The following is a 25,377-nucleotide window of genomic DNA, read 5'->3' on the forward strand; positions in this document are numbered from 1 at the left end:
TCTACTTCCACTGAACTCTCGTGAGGCTTGCCATCTTGCCAGGAAGATCTAACACTCTCCCCACTCCCGTCTTTCCCTTTACTGCTCCACATGTAAGAAAATTTGTCCTTATTCTGAGCCCAGGTCCCTTCCCTATAACATCTGTTGTTCTTAGCTCGGTCTTACGAAGGCATATCCCTCTCTAAGTAACCACCGTATAGGAGACTTCGCATAAGCATGCCCAGTGCAGCACATGACTTCAAGATCCTCACTCTGCTGGTTGCTCTCTCCTTGAAGAACAATTCGTCACACCCACCTCCCCCATCAAGATACACTGCACAGCAGTCTGACAGAGCAGGTTGCTGATGTTTGTCTGGATGCCTGATTAGGCGTTTACATTAAAAAAGGAATGGCATACACATATTAGATGTATTATGAAAGTGTCACCAGCAGCATCACCCACAACATGAGGGCATCTGGATTGCAATAGAGTAAATACATTTTTTGAAAGTAAATCCAGCATGGTCTTCATAGCCAATATTCTTCTGAAAAGCACCAGTTGGTGTTAATCATGTTGAACACAACTGCTTCCTCGAAATGGTGATAGAAAGATGGGTGGGTGGGTCTGTGAGGTCGTTAAAACATGTCAGTTGTTGTCACACCTAGCTGTCCCAATAAACCAAATTCCCGCTGGTCAAAAGGTAATTCCCACAAAGTGGCCTGGGGAAGTTGAAAAATCCTGATGGTGTTCATAGAGATCGAGAGTCTGTGGGGCCATCAGGGACCCTAGGAAACTCCTAAAGGGTTGTCCGGGCAGGGGAGCAGCCTAGATTCCTGCAGACTGACTGTCATGATCCCTCCAGGAGCAACTGTGCAAAATTCTGAGAAACAGGCTGTTAAGCAGCTTGGAGCCATTGCCTCTGGACTCTCATCTGCTGAATAGAGAGGAAAAAGCCCAAACTTGAGTTGCAAAACACTCCCTGGGCAATATTCAGCTTGGCTCTCTGCCCCTTGATACTCCTTCCTCACTTCTGCAGAGCCTGGGAGCCTGGGATCCTCCTGCACAGGACTGGACTCAGAAGACACAGGGCTGGTCCAGTGCTCACTGCGTGCCTCAGACCCAGTCAAGCGCTCTACCTTGCCCCGAAACCAACTCCTGCCTTTCGGTCAAGTTTTGAGAAGTAGGTTCTGCCTTCTTCCTGAGACTCAGTTCTGCCCTTAAAACCATCCTGGCAGCCTTGTCCTTCCAGGATATGGAAAAATCAATGATGCCATCTTGCTCTTGCCTTTTTCTTTCTTATGTCAGGAGTTGAGTTCTTCTCCCAAATACCAACCCTCTGAGGGCCACTGCTCAGGTTTCTGTGATGTTCCTTGAGCCTACGATCTCAGTGTGTGTTTTGTCCACTGCCTGTCAGGGCACCTTGCCATCTCTTGGTAAATATGACACCATGTTTACCAGTTATCATGCCCCATCTGATGGTTTGGCATTCTCTCCATGGCCAGTAGGCAGGTTGTCCCCTGCCATCCCTCTGACCTGCACCAGCCTATCCTTCCACTTCTGAGTTTTCACCTAACTGGGCTGCTCCTTCTTGCTTGGGGAACAACTCTGTCACTCCCAGGATTCTAACACCCAGGGAATCCCATGAGTGATCCTTTAGGCTAAAGATATTTTGAAAAACACCCCATTAAGATAGTTTTTGGAGTGCTAAGCCTTCGAGATACCATCCCGTTTTCTTTTATATCATACAATTTCTATTCTATAGCATACCTTTTGTATATGGAAGTATATGAGGAGGGTTTTTTCCAAGTACAGGAATTAATATTAGAAAAGTCTATGTAGAGACCACCTACGTTACTAAGAAGAAAAAAATAGGAGGTTAATTCCTACTAGTCTATTTGGTTTTAGTCTTATGGTTTAGGTAAACTTTTATCCTTTTTTTTTTTGAAAAATACTGGTTTAAAGGTCTTAAGTCACTGCAACATTTTCAAAAGCACCTAATAAGTAAATAGGCCAGACAATACATGTCTAAACATTTCTTACATTAGATGTAGAAATATTGCTGTTGTGTAATCATCATCATTAGAACAAGATCTCCTTATGTATGGACTCCAGTTTTTACGCCAACACCACTACCTATAATCCATCACCTCCATTATATGTTATAAAACTTCCCACAGCACATACACAGTAATAGCAACAACCGACATTTACATAATACTTATAATACTTATAATATTTGGCAGAACATTTGAAAATATGTCACACAGACACATAAACACATCAAGGTGCATATCAGGCCAGAAAGATAGGATTGGGCTGCTTATATTAAACATACGTGTATCTGGTAAAGTCTAAAGCTGGTTGCTTTTCAAATTATCCAGAAGTTCTCTATATTTACCTTAATAGAGTGTTGCAGGGAAAAATTAATTCAAAGGCTTAATTATCACTAACATACTAAGATTTACATATTTTATTAGAAAACAAAAATAAATTGCCATTGGGATTTGCAGGAATTTGGATCTGTGGGAGAAAGAAGCAAGCATAATACCCACATGTAAAAATACAAAGTTGAATTTTCTTATAACACCAGAATTGACAGCAGGATCTATGTACAGATGATATGTATTGCTTCTTTCTATACTTTTCTGGGCGTCATGGTTTCAGCCTAATCACGCGGGAATGCAAGAACAAAAAGTTGCCTTTAAATGGAAGAGAGCTGAAATAAACATTTTCCTTTTCGCACCTCACACGAAAGGTTAAATGTTGACATTTCTTTTTGTATAGTGAAGAACTTAATAAGGGTAAAGAAGAGGCAGTCCAAAGAAAATAATATCCATGCCTGAAAACGTAGGGGGCTGTGCACAGGAAGCCGCCATCTTGTTGGAGGACTTCCGCGTCCCAGAGAAGGTGTGCTGGTCGACTAGAGGGGAAGATTTAGGCCATTTCAAAACTGTTCAAATATGACCATTCCCTCTATTTTTTTCACTCATAAAGTCCATTCTCCCCCCTAGCCCCCCACCGGCTTGCCTTCCTTTGGTTTTCTTGGTCATGACCTCCTATGCCCTTTTATTTATTTATTTTTTGGACTTTTTTTTTAATTGTTATGTTAATCACCATACATTACATCATTAGTTTTTGATGTAGTGTTCCATGATTCATTGTTTGTGCATAACACCCAGTGCTCCATGCAGTATGTGCCCTCTTTAATACCCATCACCAGGCTAACCCATCCTCCCACCCCCCTCCCCTCTAGAACCCTCAGTTTGTTTTTCAGAGTCCATTGTCTCTCATGGTTCATCTCCCGCTCCGATTCCCCCCCTTCATTCTTCCCCTCCTGCTATCTTCTTCCTTTTTTTTTTTCTTAACATATATTGCATTATTTGTTTCAGAGGTACAGATCTGTGATTCAACAGTCTTGCACAATTCACAGCGCTCACCATAGCACATACCCTCCCCAATGTCTATCACCCAGTCACCCCATCCCTCCCACCCCACCCCCCACTCCAGCAACCCTCAGTTTGTTTCCAGAGATTAAGAATTCCTCATTTCAATGAGGTCATATGATACATGTCTTTCTCTGATTGACTTATTTCGCTCAGCATAACACCCTCCAGTTCCATCGTCGTTGCAAATGGCAAGATCTCATTCCTTTTGATGGCTGCATAATATTCCATTGTATATATATACCACCTCTTCTTTATCCATTCATCTGTCGATGGACATCTTGGCTCTTTCCACAGTTTGGCTATTGTGGACATTGCTGCTATAAACATCGGGGTGTATGTACCCCTTTGGATCCCTACATTTGTATCTTTGGGGTAAATACCCAGTAGTGCAATTGCTGGATCATAGGGTAGCTCTATTTTCAACTTTTTGAGGAACCTCCATACTGTTTTCCAGAGTGGCTGCAACAGCTTGCATTCCCACCAACAGTGTAGGAGGGTTCCCCTTTCTCCGTCCTATGCCCTTTTAAATAAAGGCAAAGGATACAAGTGATAAAGAGGGGTCCAATTTGCTTTTTTTGAACCTCTGATTCTCTGATTTTTCTTTTGGCTCAAATTCTTAAAGAGATGGCGTGAAGGTCTGAAAGTAAGTTTGGTTACTTTCTGTTTCAAGGGAAGCACACAATTTTTGTTTTCTTTTTTAAAACAACATGCCCCTAACAACATTCGTATCGGAGGCTGTGGATCCCAGGTAGGGCGTCTGGGGATGACTGAATGGGCAAGAGCCCAAGAAGCTGCTTCCAGCAAAGTTTGTTTCTCTTTTGTTTTGCTTTGTTTTTTAAGGAAAATAATCTATTTCCACAGAAAATATCTTGGTATTTCCACTGGAATGGCAACCTCTGGTTTGGAATTTCCTATAGTTTTAATTTGATTTAAGACCAAATGTGTTTAAAGGACAGCTCTTTTTTTTTTTTTCTTCCTTGTCTTACTGGAAATTTTCACAGTTTAAGATGCAGAAAAATAAACCGGCAAGAAAAATATCTGTAATTCACTGCAAATGAACTGCTGCATCTAAAATGCCAAGCACAGAGGAAGCTGTCACTTTTGCTTTCTGAGGCCTGAGGGACCCCATGGCTACCCAGGGACAAAGGAACTGAGAAACACCATCCTGATGATAACTTGAGCTTCCATGCACATAAAGGACCCTTAAAGTGGTAGTAAGAGAGAAAGAGGAGCTTTCTAGCACCGCCAGGGACTTTCTCTCCATGGAAAGAGCATGCTGTGGCCTGTCGTGGTGAGCTGGGTGTGTCCCAGCTGGGGTCCTGCTACCGTCCAGGAAATGGATGGTTTTCCTTGGACACTAGGTGGCAGAGGCAGGAAACAGGACTGGGGTTACCTCGATCGGGAGTGTTGACAGGGAAGATGCCTTGGCCAAGTTTAATAGGGTAAAACAGCTCCAATGAGGCTTCATTTAAAAAAAAAATGTCATCTTTAGGATTATATTGTTTTGTTTCTAGAGTCTTACTCAACCCTACTGTCTTGAATGATTCCAGAAGAATTGTTTAAGTAACTTATTTTTTTCCAACCTTCCTGTCAGATCTGGTTTTTCCATCAGTACTAATATAACATTTGTGTGTGTGTGTGTTTAAGAAAAGAAGAAAGCATTATAAAGATAGCCAAACAAGATGATATATATCATCTCTGCTAAGGTCCTGCTATGGAACCAAATTCCTGAGATTTGAAATGCGTTTTGTGGATGTAAAAGACATAAGTAGTCAGGCCTGATGGTGAAAAGAGCTGAATGAGGGAACGGTCACCCTGAGGGGCTGTTGGTCTCAAATGTCCTATAAATAGGAATGTGAAATTACTTTTTTTCCATCTACATTCCCTCTCTTCAGGGAAAACACTCCCTCCTCAGTGGTAAGCCGAGGTAAGGTATTTGAGAGAACGGTTAAAATTTGAGTTGTCCATGCTTATAATTTGGGAACTTCCTCCTGAAATGAAAAGTGTATCAAAGTGCAGACTTCCTAAATTTCCTGTAAAACTCAGGAATGCAGGAGGATACTTTGGAGGGAGACTTTTTTCCGTCTTCTTCTGGAGTCTTCTGGAATGATCTCCCCCTGCTGTGTGTATACTGTAGGGCAGTTGAAAAGAACGCTTTACCGAGGCCAGCTATTGTAACAGCTGGTGGCTTTGGCATTTTTGTATAAACATGCAAGCCGAAGAGGAATTTCTCTTTTATAATTGGCCCCATTTCCCCCTTCCTGGGACATTCCACAATGCCACCAACAATGAAGTGCTCAGAAAGGAGGAATCATTTCTGTTTATGTGAAAATAGATCTGAACTCCATGAGGCAAGGGAAGAAATAACAAAAATCTTCAAAGACCACAAAAAGAAGTTATAATCAAATCTGGATGCTGTTTTCGAGATCTGACGGAGCTCCATACACCAGCTCTGATTGCTGGCAGAGCTGGAGCCAACTGTCCTCTCCTCCAGCCCCGTCTAGTTCATTCCCTGTGCAAGGGCTTCGCATCAGCCACGCCAACTGTGGGCAACACTCTTCGGGACCACGTGCTCTCAAACACGAGCAGCCCATTTCGCTCTCAGGAGCGCTTCATATACACTAAGCCCTTGGTCTAAAGCGTATAAAAGCGATGATCAAAAATGCCTTCAGGAGGCAGCATAACATTGCAATAAAAGGACAGGAATTTTTTTTTTTTTTAGTAACTCAGAACTAAAGCAAATTCCGGGTCTGTAATTTATTGGTTGTGTGACTTTGATCGGGTTATTTAATTTGTCTGAGGCTCAGTTTGCTCATCTGTCAAATGGGATACTAATGACTCCTTCAGAATGTCGATACAATAGAGACTATCTGTGTAAGGCACTTAGTGCATAATCATACTCACTGTTGGCTAGTGTTATCAGGTGTTCCCGAAAGGAACTATTCTTACTATGCTTTCCATTACAAGCTGTGTCTCCCCACACAGTATAACACAATACATGAATTTTCAAATATTTTTTTCTTTAAAGATTTTTTTTTTTTACTCATCTGAGACACAGATACAGAGAGAGAGAGCAGAGGGTAGGGGCAGGGGGAGCGGGAGAAGCAGGCTCCCCGCTGAGCCAGGAGCCCGACATGGGGCTCTATCCCAGGACCCTGGGATCATGACTCGAGCCGAAGGCAGACGCCCAACCGACTGAGCCACCCAGGCGCCCCAATACATGAATTTTCTAGGATTCTTACCACCAAGAATATTACTATATAATTCAGCTTAAGGGAAAACATGTCTAGAGGCCGGAAGAGACCCTACATGTTGCTAGCAGTTTATAAGACCCAGCTGCCAATTAAATATTTTTCTCTATTCTTCAATTTCTGCTCCTAAGGAACATGAAAATGTATGCATTTGTTTTAAAGAAAGAAACTTTGCTGGCACCAGGATATTCTAAGAAAGAAAAGTATCATCCTGAACCTCTTTCCAGATAACTCCACCGACTTCCCGTGTGATGGCAGTCAAATCACCCTTACTGGTAAATAGTGTTTCCCTAACCTTTTGTGCTTAAAGCCTGTTTCTTCTCATTTGCCACATTAGGCAATTAATTGGGTATTTATAGGCAGCTATCGTATACCCCACTGTCATCGCTACTCACTCATACATCTTCAATTCTCCACATCTTGCCACTTCAATTCTACCCCTTAATCACCTCATCATCTTTGTCACATTTAAAAATTTTCCTTCCACTTAATCAACTCCATTTTCCAAGCTAGCGTACGAACAATTGTGCAGAATTCTCCTAATGCAGCTTTACCAAGGAGCAGTGAAGAGAAAGTGTTTCTCCTTAAGTGATTTCTTTCGATCCCAGGATAGTTTCTGCTCCTAGTGCAAGAGCATCACCGTGTGAGCTATTCCTGATCTGCACTCCAGTGTTGCCCTCAATCCATGCCCAGTGCCTTTCATTACTAGATGTGTCTCTCGCTGGTGGGGGCTGAGCCAGTTTAGAGGGAAGGTGCCCCCCCCCCAACTACAGCCTTCTGGCCACGCTCATACCCCCATGGCACTGCTCCTGGCTGACCCTCTCTTATCCAGTGTTTCTGGGTGTTCAACCCTCACAAAAGGAAAAAAACAAAAAACCCTTCTAATATTCCTCAGGACCCTTGGTCCCTTGAGCTAAGAAACAAGAGAAGATTCTAGCCCTCAGAGGATGGTCGGTTTTCTTATCTGGCTTCCCTTCCCTTTGTTTGTGTAAACTATCCAGTTTCTCCAGTAAAGGACCATTACAACCTGTCCCATGCAGCTCCAAGGGACACATGTTTCTAGTGGGGTGACCCACCAAATGCTTTTGATGGGACCTTAGTAGGAGCTTTGGGGAAAAAAAAAGGGTTCCCCTGCCCAATAGCATAAGGAAACATGGCATTCAGTATCTTCCCCTTAGAGACTCCAAACATAGCTTAGAATGTTAACAGTTCTGAGAAACATCGAGGTAAAGGACATTCACTGAAATTCGTTTAACATAGGTTTCCTGAAGTTGTTTGACAAGAGTCGTTTCTTGGTGGGATGATTATTAGGACTTCAAGAAACCATGGGTCCGCAGAGTATAGTTTGGAAATGCTGCATGGCGTCTCTAATTTCCCCTCAACAAACTGTTACTTTCTCATCTGTGATCCCTGAATTATTATTTTTACCTGCACGTTCTGTCAGAGAACAATGCTGTTTGGGGAGGATGCTTTCTCCACACAAAACATACTTATCAGGGAGCTCCTAGTTGGAAGACGAATAAAGGGGCTGTTTGGGGCCTAAGTCACACATCTGGCAGTGACAGACCTGGGGCTCGGTGTCCCCACTGCGTGTCATTTGATCGGTCACTGTCAAATGCCCCATTCGACTGAGTTCCTTGTCAGCCTGCACTTGGCACAGAGTAGATACGAGATGAATGTCCGTTACGCAGAATGATTTGTGTTACCGTGTCTCCTGGAGAAATAGCCATGATTATTTCCACTGTTAATGTTTGACAGATAACTAATAAGGTGGCTAGTTTTAGTTCCCCCCAAGAGTCACTGCTACTGCAGATTCTGTTAAGAGTTTATTAATGATCTACAATGTGCTTCCACTCACTCTTATGTGCTGAGCCTTGACCCATATTAATATTTAATGATTGTAAGTCCCAGGTTTGGTTTTGTACTGCAGATAAGACAGGTCGGTGAGACAGACGAGGAAGACTGTCTACTATATCCAGCTATGACCTACAGAGCCAGGTTTTGGACTCAGGTCTCGCCGGCTAAGCTTACACGCACTCCATTCCCCATCACCTGTACGCAGGAAAACAGCTTAGAAGTTAGTTGCATTGTTTTAGTAATCATATTTTTGTCGTGACAAAATATCGATAACTTTTATAAAATTTAACGAACAGTTCTGTGGCTTTAAAGCCATTACCACTATCCATTTCCAGAACTTTTTCATCTTCTGCAACTGAGACTTTGTACTGATTAAACACGAACTCTCCAATCGTCCCCTCAGCTGGCTCCTAGAAACCACCCTTCCACTTTCTGTCTCTATGAACTCAACTACTCTGGGTACTTCACGTAAGTGGCATCTTACAGAATTAGTCAATGGTTTATTTTTAAATTCTTGCTCTAGATATAGTATCAACCCCTCACTGGAACAACAACAACAAAAAATCATCTTCACTTTCTTATACCAACACCACATTGTTTGCAGTTTAATTAGTGTTACTCAAAGGGAATCGGGCTCTAACTTTAAAACAAAATCAGTCCCCCCCGAGCAAGAGGAAATTTGCCCACACAGGGCCATGGTCAGATCCCGGGAAAGATGGGAAATCCGGGTAAGTCTGGGTGACAGCTTAACATCTTGGGTCTTTTGATGATTGAAATCTGCATATATATCCCAAACATTCCTGTTTTTTCCCCTTTCAAACTGCTTTTCTGTTAATGTGTGAAAACCGTACAACTTGAGAGAAATGTAATCCACATGTTTTGGTGCATTTACACTTACATGCTCTTGAGAATATCAAAATGGCCTAACAAAATATTTTCCAATGGTTTTTTTGTCTTTCATAGAAACATAATTATAGACTTGGTAAAAACAACAACAACAACAACAAAACAAACTTAATCCCCAAAGGAAAGAGACTCAATCGAAGTTCAAATTCTTGAAATTTAAGCATTCTTTAAATAAATTGCCAAGCTGCCCTTTAAATGAAACATTAAAGATGCATTAAGCAGCCTTCAGATTAGGGACTGAAGTTGTAAGGTAAAAACTCCATGGCTGGCCAAACTTAGGAGATGGTAGTAACCAGGGAAAAGAGGACAGAGTTCAGGGATACCCAGATGTGGGTTCCCATTGGCCCCGTGACACTCAGCAAGTGTCAATTTTCCCATCTGTAAAAATGGACATAATAATGAATGGCTTACAGAATTGTCCTGGAGATTAAGCACACTGTGTCTATAAAGGGCTCATATATTCACCATATATAGAGAAGGACTTGACAGATGTTCAATTATACTCTCTCGTTTCAAATTTGAATGTTCCATAGCAATGAGGCCATTACCATCTATTCACAACACATATTTGCACGTAGTACTGCATTTTTCCTTTAAAGGGAAAGGATGCAAAGATCAATCCCATTGAGAAAGAAGACAAGGCGCTAAAAGGCGAAGTGAGTTACTTAAGATCACACGCAGACTTGAAGGGCCAGCCACAAAGAGAATGTAGGTTGGGTCTTTGAGGGGCTTATGGCTTCCCTAGTTTGTCAATACTTGACCATACACGCTCCTCAAATCCCTATAATATCTTGTATTGACTTTTTCTTGCATTTTTAAGGTAATTAAAATTTGGGTTTTTGCTTAATTGTTTGAAAGCACGTGGCTTCTTGTAATAAATCGGAGAACAGGGTTCATAGGAACCTTTTCCACAGACACAGGGTTCTGAGTGGGTTAGACTAATGGGCCAGCCACTCCAACAGTCACGCGGCTGCTGTGCTGATGTTCTGATGAAGGACAAGCTGGGGAAGCATTTCAAGGTCCCTCATTCCTTCCCCCTCCATGCTGGGTCCTCATCTTCTCAGAGGATGAACCCACAGACACACTGACTGCTAATGCCATGGCAGATAAAGATATGACAACATGGAAATATGGTTCCATAGAAGCTGACACATAATGATGCACACGAGACAGCATCCACTCTTGCCAAGAAAGAGATAAGCAACGAACCCACAGACCCACCTCAAAGCCAAATAAATCCTTATAGCTTGGAGGTAATGTGATAAATGGGATATTGCAACAAGACCTATCGGTTGCGTTAAGAGAGCTGGAGGTTCTTATTTAGCCCTTTACTACCATTTCTTCACCTCCAACACTTCCTGTTAATATCAACACAGCACTGTGTGCCTAGTCCAAATTAAACTATAATTCTCTTAACAAAAAGATGGCGTGCTCCACTGATATCCTCTCTGGCTAAGTCTTCTTTTTTTTTTTTTTTTAAGATTTTTAAAAATTTATTTATTTACTTATTTGTTGGAGAGAGAGAGAGCACAAGCAGGGGGAGCGGCAGGCAGAGGGAGAAGCAGACTCCCCGCTGAGGAGGGAGCCTGATGCGGGGCTCCATCTCAGGACCCTGGGATCATGACCTGAGCCGAAGGCAGATGCTTAACTGACTGAGCCACCCAGGTGTCCCTCTGGCTAAGTCTTCTTAGCAGGAGTATATCTTGACATCTTAAGGAAGCTTATTTATTTATTTATTTAAGAGAGACAGAGACAGTGCAACTCCAGGGTGCAGGGAGGGAGGGAAAGAGAGAGAGAGATGAGAATCTTAAGCAGGCTTCATGCCCAGTGTGGAGCCCCATGCAGGGCTCAATCCCACGACCCTGAGATCATGACCTGAGCCGAAAGCAAGAGTGAAACACTTAACCGACTAAACCACCCACGTGACCTAAGGAAGCATATTTAAAGAAAACAATTTTCCTGTGGGATTCAGCCCGACTGTCATCTCTTCATGGACCAAAGAGTTTCTACCTGCTAATGCTAGAGGAGAGCAAAGCCATTCCTCTTCCAGAGAGGACTAGCTCTCTAACCATGAATAAACCCAGAAATGGAGGCAAGCAACTCACTCTCAGCTGAAGCCCACTTGGAGGCAAAATAATGTCCCCTCTTGATTACCCAAAGCAGTAACTCCATAACATGGAGGTCCAAACTGAAAGATTATTAACCCTTTTGTGTGTAGCTATTAAGGTGGAATCTGATTTTACTTCTCCAGCCAGTTTGCATGCCTAATTACATTTAATTAATTTATTCTCTAAAGACCTATCATAAAGACAGTATTTAACTTTGGCCCAGAAAAAGACTTCTCTGGGTGCCCAGTGAAAGTTGGCTGCAGCTGAGACATCAAGGACTCAAGCATTGAAACAGAAAATGTCTCATCCAGCTTTAAGGACAAGATAAGAAAAAATGCTTTACCATCATTGAGACTTCCACTTTTCCTGTGGCTATTTGTTTTTGTTTTTATTTTGTGTTGTTCTGATTTCTAGATTTGGTTCAACATTCAGTGGTCTTCTCAGATGATTTCAAACACCTCTCACCTCAAGGATCATTCCGCATAGTGATACATTGGAGAAAGCACCTCAAACAATGTGCAAATCCAATCAGATATTCACCCAGAAAAATTCTTCAGCCACATTATCACTTTCTAATAGTGAAAACAACTCTGCATCCCAAAACTTTATCGATAACTTAGGACTGCTTTGCAACAAGAGTTTCTCGTCTATTAGACAGATTCACTTATCTTAGCGTCGAGATTGATGAGGACATGCTGAAGAGGAACATCCGAGATCTTGGCCACATTCCCAGTCCCAACTAACAGGAACATGAATTCCCTGGGAGCATGAAAGCCCAGCTCTCACGAAATATTTCTTCCTCATGGCACAGATAAGCATAGTTGATGGAGATCCCTAAGTCATATCAGCGACAGTAACTTGGCTCTTAGGGCTTCTCCAGTTCCTGATGGAAAGGCATTCCTGGAGATGCGATTCACTCCTTCCCTGCTTCCTCCCTGCTCTCCTAGGAAGGGAAGTCACTGTGCTATTCATTTCTCACTAAAGGATAACAATGTCTACGACCCTGCCTCGTTGTAACGGGACTGCCAGAGAAGGCTGCAGGCACTCAATGTCAAATCATCTGGGAATACACTGATTTATTTAACTCTCAGTACATTGCTATGGGTTAAGTGTTTAATAAAGTTAAACATAATGGAGGACTTTGGGAAGTACCATGGCTAGTCTATTTGAAGATTCATTTCCCTGCCAGCTTTCTCTCATTTTGTTGACAGACTGTAGAAACTTGCTTTCATCTCTTTCCTCTCTTTACAGCTTAACCTGGTCCCTGAAGGAGTATGCTCTTTCTAGAAGATGGATTGAGCACTACACACAACATAAAAACTTTACACACTCTTCCTGTTGTCATCTGAATGATTTTTCTACCTGGAAGGAATAACTTATCTCACCTTTCACTCTCAGATTGGCTTTACATAGAAATCCTTAGGAGGACCAACATTTTTAAACTTTATGGAGGGATAGAAGCTGAAACTTTGGTTCCTCTTAATTTTTCTTTCTCCCCGGTGAGATCTGTGATTGCTGTCCCCATTGCTGTTAACCGTTATAGAAATTTTTTTAAATTTTTTTTTTTTTTAAGATTTTATTTATTTGCGAGAGAGAGAATGAGAGACAGAGAGCATGAGAGGAAGGAGGGTCAGAGGGAGAAGCAGACTCCCCGCCGAGCAGGGAGCCCGATGTGGGACTCGATCCCGGGACTCCAGGATCATGACCCGAGCCGAAGGCAGTCGCCTAACCAACTGAGCCACCCAGGCGCCCCCCGTTATAGAAATTTAACTGCACTCTGAGGCTATGTGATTTCAGAGACAATATCTAAGTTTCTACCTGAAGGAGAAAAGAGCTAAAAGCATCAAGGCAGCATGGAGGCTCAGCAGAGGGAGATTGGGGATCACGCGAGGGCTAGGTGGTCAGTCCACGTAATGTATGTACTTCAAACTGGAGACAAACTAAAGAAGTAAAATAACTCTCTTTCAGATAACTTCCGTGTTTTTAATTATTTTTCCCCTAATAGTTTTTTATTCTAATCATCATCCAGAAAATGTCTATTAAGTACTTAGTTGGGTGCTGGTTTGACTTAAACGGATAGTAGTATCTTTGTCCTCCAGAAGCTTGCAAAAGAAAGATGTTCATCATTTATAAGAAGTCTTGCAAAACACTCAGAAATAAAAAATATGTCAGGTAATCAAATAAAGAAGCACATTCAACTTTTGAAAAATTCACTATCAAATCCAGACCTCCATCATCCAGTAAGTTGGTTTATGCTACATTAACTCGTAGTGGCGACTCCTTCTGGTACCCAACACCGACTAGCTAAACATTGTTTGCAGGTTCCAAATAGGAATATTAAAATATGGGGAAAAGACTGAACAAAAGTTTCACTGGAAAGAACTTAGAGCTGCTTGCTGAAAAACACAGATCAGGGTACCAGCAGGCAAGGGTTATTCAATTTCAAGACATTTCGCATGCACAGAAGATGGCTTTCCTTTCACAGCCCTGACCCACTCACCATGAAAATACTTCCCAGAAGTGCTGCAGGAATGGGCAACGGCAATGCACATTCACAGTGAAGTCACTGGAAAAAGGTTATGGTGAGAAACTGAAGAGTTACACATCAAACTCTATTTCAGTGACATCCTTTGAAGTTTGGAACTCAAAACCAAGGTGGTTTGGCACCTACAGAGTACATGGAAGGACAGCGTGTTCCTCTCTGGCTAAAAGACCAGTGGGCAGCAGAATTACAAGAAGGAGATGCAAATGGCGAATGGCTCAGTGGAAACTGGCAGTCCTTTGGAATATAATAACTAATGGAAGATCTTTCCACTAAAGTCACAAATAAGGCGAATGTTTCTATAACGGTCAATCTCTGGCTGACGAAAGGTAGGGGTATGAACTATAATGTACCTTTTAACTTAGTAGTTTTTTAAATTATGAACACAAATTGCTATCACTTTCACAGTTTCACCATCAGGACACTATGGGCTTTACACAAAATCTACAACTGAGTTAGAAGGCTTTTAGAAATTACACCTAAAAGCCATCCGTGAGAACATCTGCCAAACCAGGTCGAGGCTCCTACCCAAGCTCCTCTTCCAAGCCCCTTCTCCTCCAGAGAGTCGGGACCTCAGACAGCTCAGCATACATCCCCTTTACGTGTTGATTTGGTTTTAGTTTGGTCATTAGCTCTGTGTTAGGTCTTATTCCTCTGGCCTCCACCTGCCTCTCCAGGGTGACTGACGGTAAGTTTTCTCCCTGTGAGCCCTTCCTCAGCTCCTCTGTGCACCAACACAGCCTCCCCACTCACCCCTGCAGCCCACACCACATTGGCCCAACTGACAGCTACCCATTGTTGGTGTGTCTGTTTACCCCTCACTTCTCAGGGAAGTCTTCCCTGAGGCCACACCCCAGGGGAGGTCTCCCGGGTCTGCGCTCTCCCGACCCCCTGCTGTAGCCTCTGGTTCTTCATGGAGACACTCATCCCCTTTCCCATATTTATTGTTCACACTGCCCTTCCTGGTGAAGAGAAGCCCCGTGAGCACCTGGGCCTGACGTGGGCACAGCTCCATCACCAGAACTCCATCTAGCATAGGGAAGACAACAGTTGAGGCCATGTGTTTGAGGTTTTACTACTCAACTCAGTACTTCAAGTTACATTAGTTAATTAGGAGCAAATTGGTACATTGTGCCCACTGTGCTGATACTCCTGTCACCAAACTAATGGTGACCTGCCGCCCTCCTGGGGACTCTTTAGAACACCAGAATATTAGAGCCTGGCAAAGAGAGATATGATACATTTTCTCATTTACACCCCCACCACTAATAATTACTTTTTCTTAGTCTCTTTCCACCTTTAACTGTGAAATAGGCTTTAAAGTTCAAATGAGAGAGTAGTTGAATGAACAGTATATGAAATAAAGAACAATAGTATTAGCCTAACAACAACTCATAGAGATAATTCATGAGCATTAACTAGTTTGCATGCTTTATCAAGGACATGCATATACACAAATGAAATTTCTTCCTAAATTATTTCCTATAGACTGGAAGTGGCGAGAAACGATATGAAAAGGGAGGATGTTTCAATAGATATACATTAATAAAGCAAACAGTTGAGGTCATACTACTCACTTTACTTTAATATTGGTAATGATTACAAATATTGGAACAATGTATTAAGTACTTACAATAATTATGTAAGTAGCCAAAAGGAATTTTGAAGAGGTTAATAATTTCCCATCCCTGTTCAAAGTATATTAAACATTGATTGATCAGTAGACTTAAGGTATGAATCTATCAGCAGTCTCCTAGGTGGGAGCTCTAAACTGAGAATCCAAGGGAATGGTGTGGATTTACACATCTCTGAAAACGGTGCAATAAATATTGTATACGAATTATTGCTGTTTTTCAAGAGACAAGTTTCTACAAATGACTAAGATAGAAAACGCTTCAGGCAAGTCAGTGCAATGTATGGAAAATTCAGGAAAGGTCACAAGAAGTTCATTAATAACAAAGGAAATATAAATAAGTGGTTTTAAGTAAGATTAACAAGGGTTTTTACTGTAAATGTAATGTGTAGATATATATATATGTGTGTGTATATATACATATATATAGAACTGCATTAAATGAATTCAAAAATATGTCTCCACTAGCTAACTAGAACACAATGTAGCATAATATCACTTTTAACTCCACTCTGGGTTTCCTGTTTTGGCAGATTCACCTCATTGAGGCATTGTGGGAGAATCAGAGTCATTTCTACAGCATTCATGAGGTCTCCAATGGGGACATCCCTTACAAAGAAAGGCAGAACGATCATAGGTAAATACAGTCAGTGAAAGGGGAAATCCACAGGAAAACAATTTTTTACTGATAAATCCCCTTTGCATTCAATATCTCTTACCCTATGTGAGTGGCTTCTCAATAGGATACAGGGAATTAGGAGATACAATAGCAATTTATTGATGTCCATAAGCAGAATGGTCTCTCCCCTTTCCTGGGGAGCCCAATGTGCCAGAAGCTCTCAAGAGACACTCAGATGCTAATTCCAAAAATAACCTAAACATATTCGTGTCACCTGAAATCTGAGACTTCCTATATTGACAATGCTATAAAAGGAATATAAGGTAAGTCAGTAAAACAGATATACCAAAACTATGCCTAAGTTCAATAGAAACAGAAGAAACAAAAATAGAATTTTCCAAAGAGAAATAAAGATAAAAATAACAGATAAAAAAAGATAGCTGTAGATCTGAGAATTTTATTGTGGTAAATTGAATTTTGGGCCCCAGTTATTTGCCCCTCCTTGTGCCCATGCTTTCTTTCACCATATAGCTTTCCTGTTTCTCTTAAAAAGAGAGAAAGATTTCCCCACTCCTTGGGACACAACCTAAAACTTGGTTTGGCCAATGGAATGTGGACAAAAGGGTCTGTGAGTTATGCACTGTGGTTTCTGTTTGCCTTCTTGCTCTTTCGCCATTGCCACAAGAAGAACGTGAGTGACACATGGGGCAGAGCTGGGTCCATCTCACAGAGACGCCTGGCCAGAACTGCACCTAGAAGAAAAGCCACCCAGGCAAGTCCAGCCTCATTTGGCTATCCCCTACCTGGTGTATGTGCATAGAATGAATAAATGCCTCTGTTTGAATGGCACTGAGATTTTGTGGTTATTTGTTACACAGCATTATTCTGACAATAGCCAAGTGATACACTTACCCATTAAAATGAGAAAAAGGGTATGCTTTTCCCTTAGGAATCTGACAAAATATTTCTCTCTTCCCAAGACTGATTGTTCACTCATTTACGAGGAAAATCGGCAAATTCACATCTGATTTATCTAGAGAGTGTTACATCCAATGAGTTCCTTCTAGGTTGGCCGCTGACTCACTTTTCTCCTTACTATACTAACAATTGTATTAACTTTCAAATGTTTACCCTTTCCTCTCATGTGTTGGGGATATTAATGACTGTGACCTCATCTGTAAACTTGTAGAATTAAATTACACCAGTAATGTTCTTGGATGTTCTTGGGGTCCCATGGTTCCAATCAGGTGTTTGGAGGAGACAGCATGATGGAAGCAGAGGAGGAAAGCTAAACGGTTGGAGTGCTAACCTTGCACCAGCAAAACTCTGCTCTGTCTTAGATCTTGAGAATATTGAGATTTCGCTTGGAAAATCAGTTCCCCTGCTTAAAAAGTAAAACCAAAACGACTAGACAAAATGTTTTTTGATGTCTCCTCACACTGAAAACACTGTACTTAAGTGTTTTGTTTTAGCCACTCCTGTCTAATCATCACTATTGCCATGAACCCTAACTTAAGATATAATCACCTCAACTCCCGTCACAACTTCCTGACGTGACTCCATGCGTTAAGTTATAAATTATGCCACTTCACTCCCCTGCATCAAGTTAGAGTAAAACCACCTCTGGTGGGGCCTTCAGGCTCTGCTTTCTCCACAGTCTGATTTCCTGCCCCTTACCTCACCTGCCATATTGGCTTGAAACACACCCAGCTCTTTCCCTGCTCAGAGTCTTCTCCCATGCTGGTCCCTCCGCTTGGAACACTCTTCCCCTACTCTTCATGTGTCAACTTCTTATTATGCTACAGTTTTCTACTGATAAGTCACCGGGCTTTCACCGATCACTCAAGCTAATGTAGGTCCCATCTGCCTCCATTATTCTCCATGACAACACATCTTTTGTGTCCTCTTCTTTGCACTCACCATGACTTACGCTTACAGGAGCATTTGCTGGCTACTTTTATTATTTGACTTTCCATCAAGTACGAGCTCCATTATTTTTGCATTCCCAGGACCCAAAGCATTGCCTGGCACGATATATGCTCAGTCATATGAATGAGTAAGTGACTTTCTTAGCTTTTATCAACAGGCCTTTTTCTCACTACCACCTGCCTATACCATTTAGTATTTCCCTGTTAATACATGGTCCCAGTCTCTGACATGCTCACACCTACTCTCTCTCTTACCTTCCTTAATTCATGTGCAGTGTTCCTTATACCCCTGCATGTCAGAATTTTCTCTTTCAACTTGCTTTGTTCTTATCTTATCCTTTTCACACCGATGGCCACAATCAGATCTGTTCTGGGACATTATTATCAAGCTGATCCTGAATCTTAAAATTAGATTATACCTAGAATGAACTTAACAATAACAGTTATTCAATAAATGTGATCTGCTACCTAGAGAAGTAAATGCTCTATGCTGTTTGTCTGAGGTGGGGGAGGGCTTTGGGGAATGCCCAAATTTCAAGCATGGTAACCAGCATATAGTTTCAAGTAAGCAATGACCAAAGTCCTAACTAATTTCATTATCCTTTGTCAGAAAAAGAGACAGAAATAAATGTCTGGTTTGTGTATAGGCTAAGAAACAGGGACCTGATGAACAAGAATGTGGCGTGTTTTCCCAGTAGTGCCCCGAGCAGAGACAACAGATCTGAGGAATGGTAACATTATGATCATTAGAGAAGTGAAGTCTGTGGGGGGCGGTAGGTTGGTCATGAGCTCTCACGACACTTTGGATGCTCTCAGAGTAGGCACGAGGCTTCTGGCTTCCAGAAAGAGAACTCTCCCAGAAGTGAAAAAGTTGGCATTTTGGCTTAGACCAAAATGTCTCAGTGCGTTTGTTTGGTATGAGTCAAGTTAGAAAAATTCAATGTATTCTGAGTGAAGTGAAAACATTTAGTTTCCTTATCTACAAAGCTGAGATCCGTACTGTCAACCATAGTCCAGAAGGAAAGTGCCCTGGCCAGCAGTCAGTAGCTTTCCCAGATGCCACCTCGATGGTGCCTGGCTTCCGTCCTCATTCGTGTATGGGCCACGTGTCATTTCATAATAGGTGCCACACCTATGGTTATTTATCTCTGGCAATTACATTATGTACTTCTGTGAGCACATGATGACACAAAATGGAGTCAGATAATATGAGCATTTTGGGTCACCAAGGCAATCGGGCATTGTTCGAGCCAAGACACAATTCTGTAGCTTTGGCACATGCTCGTGGGTGTGACAAAACTGGGGTTTCCCTTTTATCCAAATGAAGAAGTTGGATAATGTCTCGACAAACCATTTGGGGGATCACCAACTACCTGCAGCGATCAGCGCAGGGAGTAATTCAGGAAGGAAAGAAGGGATTAAGGAAAATGACAAAAATTTTCAAACCTGGCACTGATATCTTCCCCACGGTTGGATGCTTCATCTCCATAATGAGGCCATTGTGTAACACCTTTAAATGTAAAAACAGACAGGAAAATAAATTACAAAATAAAACTATTTAATCTCAGGGAGTTCGAAAAGCCACCTATTCGGTCCATTGAAGAGAAGATCTCGCAAACACAGAACTGTTTGGAATTTTAATTTGGAAGTGAATATTTTAAATAAAAATATTTCCATCTTCTATTAAACCAAGTGAAGCCAAAAAGAATTAGAAGGTTCCAGGACTAGCAAACTACATTTTTTTAATAAAGTCTTCCCACTCTGAAAAATGTTATTTGCTCCTAACTATAGGGTATGAGTTTCCCCCTTTCATCTATGTTTGATCCTCTAAATACTAAAGCTCGGCCTCTTCCTGCATTACCTCATTGCAGGACACACAGCCAAAGTCAACTGCAGGAGGACAGAATGGGAGAAGAACCAGGACCTGGAACAGAGCAGCCCACGGGGGTAGTACATGTGTTCCTGGCAATTTATGCAGTGGAAGGTGTGGGGAGACAGTCCAGTTTGAAAGGTGAATCAGAGGGTGCCTGGGTGGCTCAGTTGGTTAAGCGACTGCCTTCGGCTCAGGTCATGATCCTGGAGTCCCAGGATCGAGTCCCACATCGGGCTCCCTGCCCAGCAGGGAGTCTGCTTCTCTCTGACCCTCCTCCCTCTCATGCTCTCTGTCTCTCATTCTCTCTCACACAAATAAATAAAATCTTAAAAAAAAAAAAAAAAAAAAAGAAAGGTGAATCAGAGTAACTAGGAGGCCCAGTGGCTGGTGGAAGTGGACAGATTCAGGGCTGCTGTGACCAGCAATAAGCAGATCCAGGAGCCCAGAGTGGACTCAGGTCAAATGCTTGAGCAGGAGATGGAAACCAGACATGTTTTCAGTGGTAACAAGACCATAACTATCAGACTTGATCTCAGAACGAGGAGTTGGTGGGGAGCTGGCAAGGAGAAACATGAGGAAAAAAAGAAAATAAAAACAGAGACCCCATCCTAGAGGGCTGGTTAGGTTTCCATGCACTGGGACCAAGATAGGTATTTGGCGTCCCATCAAGAGCACAAGGTAGACTTGACCTCGGGGTTAAGACTCAAGGCCAGTTACTAGGACAGGGACATTCTATCAGGACCTGGGCGGCAGAAATGTGACTTGATGTTGAATTGCTTGATTACTGATTACCTAAATCCTTGGCTTTCATTTTTCCTATGGGGTGGGTAGGAATACAGAATCTGCCAGGGATCGAGAGTGCTCCAACTACAGGTAGAGGACGAGACGAGGGCATGGAACTAGATTCTAGAACCTAAAATTTGAATTACGGGAAGTAAAACATTTGGCCAAACACAAATGAAAATGCTACAAAGTTGGTTTCCTTTGTTTATTTGTTTTTTTAACAACTGGAGGCTACCTGGGTATACTGTCTCAAAGAACCCCAAAATTCAATTTACTATTTCTATTACTGAATGTTCACTTAGACATATAAGGGCAACTTATGCATGAATTTACTTCACCTGTACTGCCTACCAAATGGAGAGCTTCTCTCCTCCTGTTCTGTAAGGGATCTAAAGGGCAGAAGTGTTTCAGGGGCACAATGAACTTATGGACCAGGATTTCATGCTAATATCCCAAACAGCAGCAGTTGTAATGGTTCTATAGGATTTTGAGCTGCAGGTAAAAACAAGATCTGCATATCCATACCCTCATCATAGTCTTTTCACACAGAGTTAAAAGAGCGTGGAATAAATAAACTAATAAAAATGTTTTCTCACTTGGACAACCCAGGGAAAGAGGTCAAATTTCTTGGGCTCTATCCATTTCCAGTGAGCTTTTTGGTCACGTTATGGAATAAGCCAATAAGACAACCTCACAGGTGATGTTTTAAGGTTAGAGGTATAACTCTGCTTTGTCTCAATATTCTGGGCCGCCTCTGTTTTCTTCGGGAACGGTCACCACCTTTGGGGTGATGCTCTTTAAACAACCATGTCAACCCCCCTCAGCGAGGGTGATGCCACACCATATGGAGATCCTTTCTAGGGATGCCTTGCCTCTCTTTTGGAATCACCAGCTTTGCACCCAGGAGCTGGCCAGAGAAAATTCTTGCCAGTGTTAGAACTGAGCTATAATTTAACTCTGGTGTGGCTCGTTCTCAGCACCCGCCCAGCACAGCCTCCTCCTATGTGGGGGTGGGGGCTAAATGCCAAGGCGAGGTGCTAAATCTCAGTTCTACTGAGGACAGGAACAAAAATACCAAGCTAAATTTCACTCGAAACAATTATCTGCACACTGAATCATTCTTCTCTTCTCATATCTGTTGCCCTCCTGACTACCTCTTTGTAATAACACTGCAGTGCTACTCACAAAAGACAAAAGTGAGTGTTCTTAGCTAAATATAACTTAACTGATACTGTTGAAATTAATTAACGCTGAATTTTAATCGTGGAGGAAACGTTAAGTGTCAAACGTGAAAGGGTAGTTGGTAAAGGTCAAGGGACATATGTCAAAGTTTTGTGAAGCAAAAGCTCGCAGCTGATTGAAGTTTTTCAGGGAAGCAGCTTAAAGAATGTACTTCCTTCGGCCCTACCCTCATTACTGTCTCTATGTGATCTTCCCAACATGAAACTTTTTAATCCAGCCTCCTCACTTCCCTCACATCGAAAATCATTCAGTTTCAGGCAGAAATATAAATTGGTCTCATGCTTGGCACAGGAGGTTAAATTGCTGTTTTTTCATTTGCTGTAGCATTTGTACAATTATGAAATAAATGGGCTACCCGGTGCCCCCATCTTCAGAAAGCACGGACTTATTCCCCTGCTTGGTCACCACCCACCTTTTTACGGAAAATCTGAAGTCAATACAATTCCATAGGCTTCCTTCGTGAATCAGGTCAGATTATCTCGCGGAACAATTGAAGCTGGAGCTCCGCTGTCCCTGGAAACCCTGCCTAATGACTCGGAATCTTGGAAAACTCTCCAGCCTTGTTTGTGGGGCGAGTCCTGCTCTGCTTAGTAACATCTTCGAGAATCTCAGAACCCAGGCAGTCTGTCTGAATTTCAGCATAAATCTCTCCTGCTGCACTTCGAGCGTATTGTCTTCCCCTAACTTCACTGGAAACGGAGGACCTTGGCGCTCACCAACATTTGTGTAACATTTCTTTGGGAATGGTTACTAAATGTTCCCCATTCCTTTTCTCACCCGGGCTCAACACCCCAAGCTCTACTACCTTAACCTAGAAATTCAGATGGAAAGCGTTTCATTTTCTGAACGCTCACAATGGAATGGGGACCTCAGCTCTAGGGACCTCCGACACCATTTTCTCTTAAGGCAATATCATGCCTGGAACCCCTCAGCCTGGCCATTTGGGGCATCTGGGGTACGCATTTAGTTATTTTTAAATGAGGCAAGGAACCTTCCCTAGAACTTTGCAGTGGATGTTGTCCTTCTTTTCCTTATTTTATTCTCCCTAGATCTCTCATGGTGGGGTAGCTCTTCTAAATTTCATTTCTTCTCCTTATAATTTCAAAAGCCTATTCCTGACAAGAATAGAATTGTAGAGAGTGCACCAACCTCTTTAGCAAAGTATCAGGCCGATTTAAAATAAGGTCTTTCTTTCTTCTTCAAGAGTTTCATGGATTGACAGCCTAATGACAGAGTCAAATGGTACTGTATTAATGAAGGGGGGTGGGGGGAAGAGTAAAATGTATACCTTAAAGTGATGTGGGAAATAAAAGTTTAAGTGAAAGTAGGAAAAGTCTTTTGATAAAGTCCTAGGGCAGGAATGGCAAACCAAGTCTATAGTACAGCACTAACAAGAAAAGAAATGTAAAAAATAAAAAATCGATACCCACTCTATAGGTGGTGAAAATCTCTAAGGAAAGCAAGAGCTCTGGGTCAAGAGTAGAAGTAGCAAAGCATACACAAAGGAAAAGAGACAGACTGCCGGCATTAAGTGACATACACAAATGGTATGTGTAAAGACCGTATTAAAAATCAGTATAATACCACCAATGACATTAAGCATGTTGCACAACAGAGAACTGACCTACCCACTAACTATGAATAGAGACATGACCTATTCATTCCATTGAACAAACATCATAGAGCACCTATATATTAGCCGATAGGAAGGGGCTGGCTGTAAAAAGATGAATGAATTTGCATTCAAAGTGCCTGTAATTAGAAGGGAAGGTTGGGAATAAGAGACCTGAGCCAATTTTTAGAGCAGTTTAAGCTCCACATGAAGGAGCAAAATCCAATAAGTAACAAGTAAGTAACTTGGTCTACCTTGGAAGGAAGCTGCAGGACCTAGGTCAAGGAGTTCGGTAAAAGGCATATAGCACAAAGATAGTATCGAAATAAAACATCAGGGTAGCAATTGCAAGGATAAATGTAATACCAGCAGCTATCGTCCAACAAAACTCCTTAAGAGTTTTGTGAAGCAAAAGCTCACAGTTGACTGAAGTCAGGCATTGTGTTAAAAGGGAAAGAGCTGTCTCCGCCCAATCCTCTCATTAACTAGACCAGGTAGGAATTACTCTCATCTGCATTTCTACTGATAAGGTGATGGAAGCCTAAAGAGGTCGAGAACTTGCCCAAGGTTCACAGTTAATAAATGGTTAACTTTGGATTATAATCAAGGTGTGCCTGACCCTAACCTCTCAGCCAGTTGGAGACTCAGTAAAAGAATAAAAAAAAGTCAAGCATAATTTGATTTACCATTAAAATAACTAGCTGATGTGGTCAATTCTGTAAAACAAATTAGTCAATTCACTGGGGAAAGAAAATCAGCCAAACGGATTGCTTGGCATCGTGTGGCCCAATTAGTTAATAAACTGAACTACTCCCTTGTAGGGAGCCAAGTCTACCACAGATACAAAGGCAGTGAAAAGAGGAAGGATTTTGGCCCCAGCCTGGCTCAGATTTTGAAGGGGACAGACCCAGCAGGTGACCTTGGGCAAGGCACTTAGGTACTCTGAGGCTCAGAACCCTCCTCAGTAAAAAGGTAGCAATAATATCTCTTTCTCAGGAGTTCGTAAGGATTAAGTAAGATACAAGTATAAAACGGTGAGCACAGCACCTTGGACAGAGTAAACTTAAAATTAATGGCAACTAATTATCATTATCAGTAGACTGGGTTCAAACTCTGGCTCCACCAGGGACAAGCTGTAGGGCCTTAAGGTACATTCATTCATGTGACAAACATATATTAAATATATTAACAGTAATGATTCATAATTAATAATAAGCACTAAATGCATATTAATGTGCCAGGCATTATTAAGTGCTGAGAGAAAAACTAGGTCTCAGAACAAGCAAGGTCCTTGCCCTCAAGAAGCTTACAGTCTTATAAGGGAGATTTTTTAATTAAATGTTATCCACTGGACTGTTATTATTACTTAAAAATATCTGTTTAGTTCTCTGCTATATCCCCAGTGCCTTGAACATTATCTGGCACTATCTGATAGATGCTAAATAATATTTTATTGGGTTTATTGAACTACATTTATTCATTCATTTATTTAATTAACTAACTAATTAATTAAATTGAATTAACTACGTAGCAAGTGATTCCTTTTGGTTTCATCACTTAATGCGGGGGAGGCAGGACTGGAGGGTGTTGTCTCTTC

The 25,377-nt window shown here is 41.9% G+C and overlaps 1 protein-coding gene across 1 annotated transcript in view; it reads right to left on the reverse strand.

The window, feature by feature from the left end:
• Positions 1–25,377, reverse strand: part of SUGCT (succinyl-CoA:glutarate-CoA transferase) — a 732,205-nt gene that overhangs the window by 84,549 nt on the left and 622,279 nt on the right. Inside the window, exon 16 of the mRNA XM_032430614.1 lies at positions 19,717–19,780. Coding sequence (XP_032286505.1) covers positions 19,717–19,780 — 64 coding nt within the window. The remainder of the gene's footprint in view (positions 1–19,716; positions 19,781–25,377) is intronic.

The sequence above is a fragment of the Phoca vitulina genome, unplaced genomic scaffold (genome assembly GCF_004348235.1).
Source record: "Phoca vitulina isolate PV1807 unplaced genomic scaffold, GSC_HSeal_1.0 scaffold44, whole genome shotgun sequence".
Taxonomy (NCBI): Eukaryota; Metazoa; Chordata; class Mammalia; order Carnivora; family Phocidae; genus Phoca; species Phoca vitulina.